We start from the raw sequence: 11313 nt of genomic DNA on the forward strand, positions 1-11313 counted from the left end.
GGATGAGATCTGAGAGTCAAGTCTAAAGTGGAAGCAGGGCTGCCAGAAGCTGGGTGTGGGTTATCTGCATGGGCAGGCAGGCAGGTGGCAGAGGCCAGGTCAACACACGTAGAATGCCTGCCACCTGATCCAGGACCAGGCAGCCAGTGGGCCTTAGGAGATAGATGAGTGTTCTGCATTGACAAGCCTCTTGGGAGCCCTACCAGGGGTGGGAGGCCTGTCTGTCCTTGCAGGTTCCGGCCAGTCTGCCTTGGAGCCTAAAGACCCTGAGCTCTACACCAACCGGGACAGAGCTCTCTGGAGAAATGCAAATTCTCTACCTACCTGAACAGCTCCAAAGGCCACCAGGCCAGGCAGACAGTGTTGCTGAGTTCCTAGACTCATGGTACAGTCAGACCCAGAGTCTTGGGTGGAGAGGGGAGGGGTCAATAATCCCTGAGGATAAAGTGTTTCATAACTGAGGGTCAATGGCTCAAACTGACCCCAGGGCCAAGCCATCCTATAATGCTGCCTCTGGCTGACATCTTTGAAGACATGTGATCCACGATCCCATCCAAGGAGCAGCAAACTGAGGCTCAAAGCGGAGACATGACCTTCCCAGGGTCACAGCTGGGTGGCAGGACTGCAACAGACCTGGCTTCCTGTCACAGGTATCAGTGCCCATTCTTACAGAGTTCCTGCTGCCCCCCAACCCGAAGCCACGGCTCTGCAGATGCGCTGCACCCTGCCTGGTAAACAAGAAGGCAGTGCGGACACTCGTGAAGGTCTCAGCGTCTCGTCTTTATTTCCCATGCTTCTTTGAAGAATTTTGGGAGGCAGAGGACTTGTCATTTGGGGGACTGACATCCTGAGGCCCTGGAGGGTCATCTCCAGCACAGGAGCCCCTCTCTGCTTCAGTACTGGATTCCGGTGGAGGAGAGGAAGGGGCTTTCTTTTTTCTATCCCACAACCAGGCCCCCAAAGCTGACCCAGCCGAGCCCAGGATGATGTTGGATGATGTGGAAAGTCCGGCTGCCCCTGGGAGAGAGAAGGGAGTTAGAGCACAAGGGGACAGGCAGCCCCGGCAGCTCCCAGCAGGACAGTGGAGGTCAGAGAACCCAGGACCCTCAGGAGGCCCAAGACCCAGACGTCCCAGTCCTGTTCCTCCTCTACTTCCTGAAACCCCAGGAGGTCTGCTTTGGGGAGGGGCTGCTGCCCATGGCTGCCAGAAGAGCAGACCCGCACTCTGGGGGTGACTCCACCAGCGACAGGACAGACCCTCTGAGAAGTGGCAGAGGGGCTCTGTCTCTCCCTCCCCAGCACGAGGCTGGGCCCAGCGAGGGGAGGGCCCGACGCAGGTTTTGTAGGGCTGATGGGGAACGCGCACCTGCTGCGCTGCACGCCCCCTGTGCCCCCAAACCCACCCCCAACCAGAAGAGGGGACAGTGAGGGAGACACAAAGGACCAGGGACACTGATGCCCACGAAGCTGGAGGAAGGAAACAGGCCCTCCCTCCGGCTTAGCCTCTGGCCTGAATCCTGTGCTGGTGTGTCACACCCTCCCCCCCTCCTCCCGCCCCGGCCACTTACCCACGGACTGGAGAGTGGCCACGAGGCTGCCGGCGGCAACTCCGCCCCCATTGGCGATGGCGGCCGATGACATCATCTTAGCCGCTAAGGAGGAGGCGGCGATTCCTGCCCCGGTGAAGCCCATGGCGCCCAGGGCCACGGGCACAGCCCCCACGAACAGGGCTGTAGGAAGAGAGGAGCTGGGTTGAGGGGGAGATGGACACGCCCCCAAATCACACACGCACAGCACATCAAGCTTGGGGGACTTCAGGGAGCCTGGAGAAGGGGTAAAGCCTGAGCTTGGGAGAGATTCCAGGCACGGCCCGCAGTCAGGAGTTGAGGGCGACACAGCTGGTGGGGAAAGCGGAGGGGAGGGCCGTGGGGTCACCGGGGTCAGGCCTCTGATCTGCAGCAGGACCTTCCTCAGGAAAGGCCTGTTTATGCCTTAGTAAAATCCTGGAACTAAGTTGGGGGCGGGGCGGAGGTGTGCAAGCTTCTTGTGTTTGCTGAGGAAATCTTTAATACAATCAAATCTTACCCAGGGCCCAGCATAAAGCAGGGAGCACAGTCTGAGCCCTGCTTGGATCCCAACTCTGGGTGTCCACGGCGTCACCGCAGAGCAATCGGAAGCCAGAGTCGCTGAGCCAATGGCTTCTCCTTAACACACCTCCTGGGTCCAGACTGTGCGCATGTCTCATCCTACGTAACCCTCACAATAACCCTGAATGGGCAGCCTTGGCCTGTTTTTCACGAGGAAAGCTGAACCCAGAGGAGTTCAAAGCCACATCCAAAGTCACGTGGTGGAGGCTGGGCAAGGAGGTTGGGCCCCTGCTGGGGCTGCCTCTGTGCGAGCAGGGAAGCTCCTCATTTTTCTCATTCCAGCGCCTCCCACCCTACAACGTACAGGAAGCCTGGGGCAGGTGCAAGGCCAGCGGCCCCCCAGGTCCCAGGGCCTGGGGATGGGCCAGGAGCAGGTTCTCGCGGCAGGGACTTACCTCCTCCCACCACAGCTGCAGCAGCCTTGGCTGGAAACCGAAAGAACATTCCGTGAGTGGATCCACACTGGTTGCCCCTCCACTCCCTGAGCCCACAGCCCGCCTACGGGGGGGCTGCCCCAGGCTGGGAGACACAGGGAGGAAGGACCCCTGCCTGCTTCTTCCTGAGAAGGTGAGCCACAGCCCTGAGCTTGGCAAGGGCTGCTGGGGAGGCGGGTGACCTGTCCTCAGTGGACCTACATGCGTGGGCCTAGAGTAATCTGGAGACGGGGTTTGAGGGCCTTGTTCCAGAAAAATCCAACCATCAGATAGGAGTTTTGCTGTGTGTCTTTTTAATGTCTGTGGACTGATTGGTTGGGGGTTGTTTGTGGGAAGCACAGAAGTTCTTTTTTCTCTCTGCCTTCCAAGCCAGGTTTGGTCAAAACAAAAACAAATAAAACCTTACAGATTTGGGAAGGAAGGCGTGCAGCTGCAGCCCCCTTCACAGTGAATGTGGGACTCTTGGCAAAGTAATTTAGGGCATGGTGGTTCGACTCGGGCAGGAAGAGGCGAAGGAAGTGAGTGTCACGCCCTCTGAGCCGGGATGTTAGTTCATCTGAAATAGGGTTGGTGATTTATGAGTGTGTGTCTGGCGGGGGGGGGGGGGGGGGCGTTATATAACCTTCTCCCTTCGTTCAGAGAAACCTCTTCCGACAGCAGTAAGTTCTTGTGGAGAGGTGTGTTTCATTTTGCAGGACCCGGCTGAAATCAGGGCAAGCACTGCTGAAGGCCTGAAGGCTGCTTGAAAACAGTGCTGGAACACATTGAATGTTCCTGATTCTGCCAGGCCCCACCTGTTGCCCCTTCCTCTGGAAAGCTGACCCTGACCCTCCCAGTCAGAACCATCCTTGATCCCCTGTGGCTGGAGCCCCTCACAACACTGGACCATAGTTGCCTGGCTCCCCAACACTGAGAGTCCCTGGAACTCCCTGGCGGAGCTCTCGGTCTGCAGCAGCCATAGCAGCCAGGACTGTAATCTTTGGGGCCAGTGGGGACCAGGAGTTCTAACACTAACAAGGTGTGCAGGAGTGAGCTCAGCCAGCTCCCCAAGAAGAGAGCTTTGGGGTGGCGGCGAAGGAAGTAAAGAGATTAAGAGGTATGAAAGCTAAACCCTAAGTGACCAGTGGGCCACCTGGTTGGGGTATGGAACCAGAGACTCAGGAGTCAAGAGCCCAGTTAAAGGGTATATGAAGCTCAGCATTATTGTTTGGGAGGAGAGATGATGCCAGGCTGACTCACCTCCTCCAATCACGGCTGCAGAGGCCATGCCTGGAGACACAAAGCGCCCCCATGGGTGCATGGCACTGGCCTCCCCCTGCATCCCTGCTGCTGCCACAGTGGGAGGGGTTCCCTGGAGTTGGAACAGAGAAGAGAGCAGCCCCTGCCTGGCCTCTTCCTGCTTTTCCCGAGAAATCTGATTTTCTGAGAATGCAGAGGTGGATGGACGAGAGTCTGGAGCTCTGTTATGCTCCAGATGGCAAGGGGCACCTGCCTTGAAAAGGTGTCATGCTGCTCTGTGAAGTCAATACATTTGGTATCATTTTCTCAAAAAAATTAAAAAAAAATACAAAATCAAGAAAAGCATGCTATTTTCATTTGCGATGGAATAAATTTGACTTTTCTGGTCTTTTCCTCTTCCAGACACCCTATACCCATCCCAGGCTACAGCTGGAGTGAAAGCCCCCCATCCTCCAGGGCTCAGCCTACTTGTCACTTTCTGCAGGAAGCATCTCTAATTCCCCCATCAGAAGTCACCCTGCTTCCTGACAGTCATCGCCAGGAAGACACTGGAAATCACCAAAAAAGATACCCCACATCCAAAGACAAATGAGAGCTGCAATGAGATGGTAGGAGAGGCGCAATCACAATAAAATCGAATCGCATAACTGATGGGGGGGGGGGTGACTCACAAACTGGAGAACAATTATACCACAGAAGTCCGCCCACTGGAGTGCAGGTTTTGAACCCCACTTCAGGCTTCCCAACCTGGGGGTCCGGCAACAGGAGGAGGAATTCCTAGAGAATTACTCTGAAGGCTAGCGGGATTTGATTGCAGAACTTTGACAGGACTGGGGGAAACAGAGACATCGCTGTTTTTTCTTTCTTTATAAATTTATCTAGTTATTTATTTTTGGCTGCGTTGGGTCTTCGTTGCTGCAGGCAGGCTTTCTCTAGTTGTGGCGAGAGGGTGCTACTCTTCGATGCAGTGCGCAGGCTTCTCATTGCGGTGGCTTCTCTTGTTGTAGAGCGTGGGCTCTAGGCGCGGGCTTCAGTAGTTGTGGCACGCGGGCTCAGTAGTTGTGGCTCGCGGGCTCTAGAGCGCAGGCTCAGTAGTTGTGGCACATGGGCTTGGTTGCTCTGCGGCATGTGGGATCTTCCCGGAACAGAGATGGAACCCATGTCCCCTGCATTGGCAGGCGGATTCTTAACTGCCACGCCACCAGGGAAGTCCCAGAGACTTCACTCTTGGAGGGCACACACAAAGTAGTGTGCGTATCGGGACCCAGGGGAAGGAGCAGTGACCCCGGGGGAGACTGAACCAGACCTACCTGCTAGTGTTGGAGGATCTACTGCAGAGGCAGGCAGTGGCTTTGGCTCACCAAGGGACAAGGACACTGGCAGCAGAAGTTCTAGGAAGTACTCCTTGGCGAGAGCCCTCCCAGAGTCCGCCATTAGCCCCACCAAAGAGCCCGGGTAGGCTCCAGTGTTGGTCGCCTCAGGCCAAACAACCAACAGGGAGGGAACCCAGCCCCACCCATCAGCAGACAAGCAGAATAAAGTTTTACTGAGCTCTGCCCACCAGAGCAACACCCAGCTCTACCCACCACCAGTCCCTCCCATAAGGAAACTTGCACAGGCCTCTTAGATAGCCTCATCCACCAGAGGGCAGATAGCAGGAAGAAGAAGAACTACAATCCTGCAGCCTAAGGAATGAAAACCACAATCACAGAAGACAGACAAAATGAAAAGGCAGAGGACTCTGTACCAGAGGAAGGAACAAGATAAAACCCCAGAAAAGCAACTAAATGAAGTGGTTTCCAGAAAAAGAATTCAGAATAATGACAGTGAAGATGATCCAGGACCTTGGAAAAAGAATGGAGGCAAAGATCAAGAAGATGCAAGAAATGTTTAACAAAGACCTAGAAGAATTAAAGAACAAACAGAGATGAACAATACAGCAACTGAAATGAAAACTACACTAGAAGGAATCAATAGCAGAATAACTGAGGCAGAAGAACGGATAAGTGACCTGGAAGACAGAATGGTGGGATTCACTGCCGCAGAACAGAATAAAGAAAACAGAATGAAAAGAAATGACGACAGCCTAAGAGACCTCTGGGACAACATTAAACGTAACAACATTCGCATTACAGGGGTCCCAGAAGGAGAAGAGATAGAGAAAGGACCCAAGAAAATATTCGAAGAGATTATAGTTGAAAACTTCCCTAACATGGGAAAGGAAATAGCCACCCAAGTCCAGGAAGCACAGAGAGTCCCATACAGGATAAACCCAAGGAGAAACACGCCGAGACACACAGTAATCAAATTGGCAAAAATTAAAGACAAAGAAAAATTATTGAAAGCAGCAAGGGAAAAACAACAAATAACATACAAGGGAACTCCCATAAGGTTAGCAGCTGATTTCTCGGCAGAAACTCTACAAGCCAGAAGGGAGTGGCACGATATATTTAAAATGATGAAAGGGAAGAGCCTACAACCAAGATTACTGTACCTGGCAAAGATCTCATTCAGATTTGATGGAGAAATCAAAAGCTTTACAGACAAGCAAAAGCTAAGAGAATTCAGCACCACCAAACCAGCTCTACAACAAATGCTAAAGGAACTTCTCTAAGTGGGAAACACAAGAGAAGGAAAAGACCTACAAAAACAAACCGAAAACAAGTAAGAAAATGGTAATAGGAACATACATAGCGATAATGACCTTAAATGTAAATGGATTAAATGCTCCAACCAAAAGACACAAGCTCGCTGAATGGATACAAAAACAAGACCCACATATATGCTGTCTACAAGAGACCCACTTCAGACCTAGGGACACATACAGACTGAAAGTGAGGGGATGGAAAAAGATATTCCATGCGAATGGAAATCAAAAGAAAGCTGGAGTAGCTATACTCATATCAGATAAAATAGACTTTAAAATAAAGAATGTTACAAGAGACAAGGAAGGACACTACATAATGATCCAGGGATCAATCCAAGAAGAAGATATAACAATTATAAATATATATGCACCCAACACAGGAGCACCTCAATACATAAGGCAACTGCTAACAGCTATAAAAGAGGAAATTGACAGTAACACAATCATAGTGGGGGACTTTAACACCTCACTTACACCAATGGACAAATCATCCAAAATGAAAATAAATAAGGAAACAGAAGCTTTAAATGACACAATAGACCAGATAGATTTAATTGATATATATAGGACATTCCATCCAAAAACAGCAGATTACACGTTCTTCTCAAGTGCGCATGGAACATTCTCCAGGATAGATCACATCTTGGGTCACAAATCAAGCCTCAGTAAATTTAAGAAAATTGAAATCATATCAAGCATCTTTTCTGACCACAACGCTATGAGATTAGAAATGAATTACAGGGAAAAAAACGTAAAAAAGACAAACACATGGAGGCTAAACAATACGTTACTAAATAACCAAGAGATCACTGAAGAAATCAAAGAGGAAATTAAAAAATACCTAGAGACAAATGACAATAAAAACACGACGACCCAAAGCCTATGGGACGCAGCGAAAGCAGTTCTAAGAGGGAAGTTTATAGCTATACAAGCCTACCTAAAGAAACAAAAAAAATCTCAAGTAAACAATCTAACCTTACACCTAAAGAAACTAGAGAAAGAAGAACAAACAAAACCCAAAGTTAGCAGAAGGAAAGAAATCATAAAGATCAGAGCAGAAATAAATGAAATAGAAACAAAGAAAACAATAGCAAAGATCAATAAAACTAAAAGCTGGTTCTTTGAGAAGATAAACAAAATTGATAAGCCATTAGCCAGACTCATCAAGAAAAATAGGGAGAGGACTCAAATCAATAAAATCAGGAATGAAAAAGGAGAAGTTACAACAGACACCGCAGAAATACAAAGCATCCTAAGAGACTACTACAAGCAACTTTATGCCAATAAAATGGACAACTTGGAAGAAATGGACACATTTTTAGAAAGGTATAACCTTCCAAGACTGAACCAGGAAGAAACAGAAAATATGAACAGACCAATCACAAGTAATGAAATTGAAACTGTGATTAAAAATCGTCCAGCAAACAAAAGTCCAGGACCAGATGGCTTCACAGGTGAATTCTATCAAACATTTAGAGAAGAGCTAACACCTATCCTTCTCAAACTCTTCCAAAAAATTGCAGAGGAAGGAACACTCCCAAACTCGTTCTATGAGGCCACCATCACCCTGATACCAAAACCAGACAAAGACACTACAAAAAAAGAAAATTACAGACCAATATCACTGATGAATATAGATGCAAAAATCCTCAACAAAATACTAGCAAACAGAATCCAACAACACATTAAAAGGATCATACACCACGATCAAGTGGGATTTATCCCAGGGATGCAAGGATTCTTCAATACACGCAAATCAATCAATGTGATACACCATATTAACAAATTGAAGAAGAAAAACCATATGATCATCTCAATAGATGCAGAAAAAGCTTTTGACAAAATTCAACACCCATTTCTGATAAAAACTCTCCAGAAAGTGGGCATAGAGGGAACCTACCTCAACATAATAAAGGCCATATATGACAAACCCACAGCAAACATCATTCTCAATGGTGAAAAACTGAAAGTATTTCCTCTAAGATCAGGAATGAGACAAGGATGTCCACTCTCACCACTATTATTCAACATAGTTCTGGAAGTCCTAGCCACGGCAATCAGAGAAGAAAAAGAAATAAAAGGAATACAAATTGGAAAAGAAGAAGTAAAACTGTCACTGTTTGCGGAAGACATGATGCTATACATAGAGAATCCTAAAACTGCCACCAGAAAACTGCTAGAGCTAATTAATGAATATGGTAACGTTGCAGGATACAAAATGAATGCACAGAAATCTCTTGCATTCCTATACACTAATGATGAAAAATCTGAAAGAGAAATTATGGAAACACTCCCATTTACCATTGCAACAAAAAGAATAAAATACCTAGGAATAAACCAAAAAAAAAAAAAAACTGGTAAATGAAAACAACATTTAAAATTGTGTTGTCATTAGAGTATACACAAAGTAATTGAAGCTGTAGGTATAGAAGTGATTGCCTTGAGAAGACATGTATAATAAGGAAAGGAAGAAAGGAAGGAAGGAAAGAAGGAAGGAAGGAGGGGAAGAAGGAAAGCAAGAAGGAAGGAAGAGAAGGAAGGGAAGGAAAGAAGAGGTCTTCAAAAATAGGGAGATTTAAGTGGCATTTAAGTAAACCTGCCAAAGGGAGCAGTGGCAATCAAGGGACCTGAGTATTAATTAGGAATGACTGATCACATGAGTCCCATGAGGGTAGGGATCACATCTGCTTCTCATTTCTGGAGCAGAGCACCTAGCACAGTACCTGGCCAGTAGATGCTCCATTCGCAATTGTCCAGTGTTGTCCGTGGGGCAGGAAAGCTACAAATACCATTGGCTGCGGCAACTGGGTGACTGGGGATGTGTGCAAGCTGGATGGCAGACAGTGAGTAAAGAAATGAATAGGGAACAGAAGTGCCCTTGACCGGTGGGGAGGGCCGCGCTGTGCACCCCTCTGCTCTCGCTGCAGGGAGATGGCTTAGCGACTTCTCCTGAGGAGGTTCCTGGCCTCCATAATCTGCAGGAAGCCCTCTCAGAGTCAGTGGGCGCCCCTTGCCTCCAGGGCCCTGCAGACCCCACAGCGCAGTCCTAATAACCTGACAGTAACACCCAGCCAAGCCCAGTCAATATACACCACCAGAGTCTGTACAATGACCTTTAACATCCAGGATGGACCAGACTTTCAAGACTGAGTTGTCAACAGTGAGACACCAGTGGTTGTGGATTTCCATGCACAGTGATGTGGTCCCGGCAAGATCCTGGGGCCAAGGTTAGAGAAGGTGGTGGCCAAGCAGCATGGAAAGGTGGTGATGGCCAAGGCGGGTATTGATGACCACACAGACCTCGCCATAGAGTATGAGGTATCAGCTGTGCCCACCGTGCTGGCCATCAAGAATGGGGATGTGGTGGACAAGTTTGTGGGCATCAAGGATGAGGACCAGCTGGAGGCCTTCCTGAAGAAGCTGATTGTCTGACAGGCAGGGAAGCGTCCTGACTGCCCCTGCCCACCTGGGCCCCGTGGTCCCGGAGGACCCAGATAGAACTCACAGCCCTTCTGTGCCGGCCCTTCCTACCTCCTCCCTCTGCCTGGCCCCTGTGGGTCCGTGCTTTGGAGACCAGGCCTCCAAACACAGGAGCCTCAAGTGCTCCCAACCTGGCTGACCGCCAGGGTGGCCGCCCAAGGAGCGGTGCCGCCACCGAGCTGGGACAGCCGTCTCCTCACCCACTCTCTGCTCCTTCTAGGGCTTGTTGCCGTGCTCCCAGGATGCTGGGACAGAGTCCCGGGGCCAGCCTGCAGTAACAGCTTGGTCTCCCTGCTCCCTTCTGATCTGAGCCCCGGTGCCTGGCTCATCTGCCTCCTGCATTTTTCTTTCCTGCTGCTGTTTTGTAAAAAAAAAAAAAAAAAAAAAAACAGAAGAAGCAAAAAAGAAACCCAGGGCTTCCCTGGTGGCGCAGTGGTTGAGAATCTGCCTGCTAATGCAGGGGACACGGGTTTGAGCCCTGGTCTGGGAAGATCCCACATGCCGCGGAGCAACTGGGCCCGTGAGCCACAATTACTGAGCCTGCGCGTCTGGAGCCTGTGCTCCGCAACAAGAGAGCCCGCGATAGTGAGAGGCCCGCGCACCGCGATGAAGAGTGGCCCCCGCTTGCCACAACTAGAGAAAGCCCTTGCACAGAAACGAAGACCCAACACAGCCATAAATAAATTAATTAATTAATTACAAAAAAAAACAACCCATAGAATACAGTACCAACAGCGGACCCTAATACAATCCACGGTCATTGGTGATAACGATGTGTCAATGTAGGTCCATTTATTGTAACAAATGTACCACTCTGGTGTGGGATGTTGATGATGGGGAAGGCTGTGCTTGTGTGAGGGCAGGGGGAGTATATGAGAAGTCGCTGTACTTTCTACTCATTTTGCTAATGTTTTGTTATTTGTAATTTCTGCTTCTAAAAAAAAGAGGATATTAAAAAAAAAAAAGAAATGAGTTATCAAGCCATGAAAAGACACGAAGGAACCTTAAGTGCATATTGCTAAATAAAAGAAGCCAATCTGAAAAGGCTGCATACTGAATGACTCCAACTAGATGACATTCTGGGAAAGAAAGTAAAAAGATGTGATAGTCAGGGGTCAAGGGTCAAGGCGGGGTGAGGAAGTGATGATGAGGTGAAACACAGGAGATATTTAAGGCAGTGAAACTATTCTGTAGGATACCGTATTGATGGATACATGACATTATTTGTCAAAACCTACGGAACTGTATAACACAAAGAGCGAATCCTAATGCAAACTATGGACTTTAGTTAGTAATGGTATATGAATATTGGTTCATCAATTGTAATAAATTGTAACTGCACTAAGGCAAGAGAACTAAGAGAGAA

At 49.0% G+C, this 11313-nt stretch overlaps 1 protein-coding gene and 1 pseudogene across 1 annotated transcript; one reads left to right on the plus strand and one right to left on the minus strand.

The window, feature by feature from the left end:
- Positions 1-759: 759 nt before the first annotated feature.
- Positions 760-3007, minus strand: LOC130708662 (interferon alpha-inducible protein 27-like protein 2A). The gene is made up of 3 exons (XM_057550669.1): positions 2543-3007; positions 1569-1730; positions 760-1017 (listed from the first exon to the last, which is right to left on the minus strand). The coding sequence occupies exons 1-3, from the start codon at positions 2589-2591 to the stop codon at positions 782-784; spliced, it is 447 nt and encodes a 148-aa protein (XP_057406652.1). The 5' UTR covers positions 2592-3007; the 3' UTR covers positions 760-781.
- A 6376-nt stretch (positions 3008-9383) lies between these two features.
- LOC130708663 (thioredoxin, mitochondrial-like) lies at positions 9384-9899 on the plus strand (annotated as a pseudogene).
- Positions 9900-11313: the final 1414 nt, after the last annotated feature.

Source organism: Balaenoptera acutorostrata, chromosome 8 (genome assembly GCF_949987535.1).
Source record: "Balaenoptera acutorostrata chromosome 8, mBalAcu1.1, whole genome shotgun sequence".
In the NCBI taxonomy this organism is placed as follows: Eukaryota; Metazoa; Chordata; class Mammalia; order Artiodactyla; family Balaenopteridae; genus Balaenoptera; species Balaenoptera acutorostrata.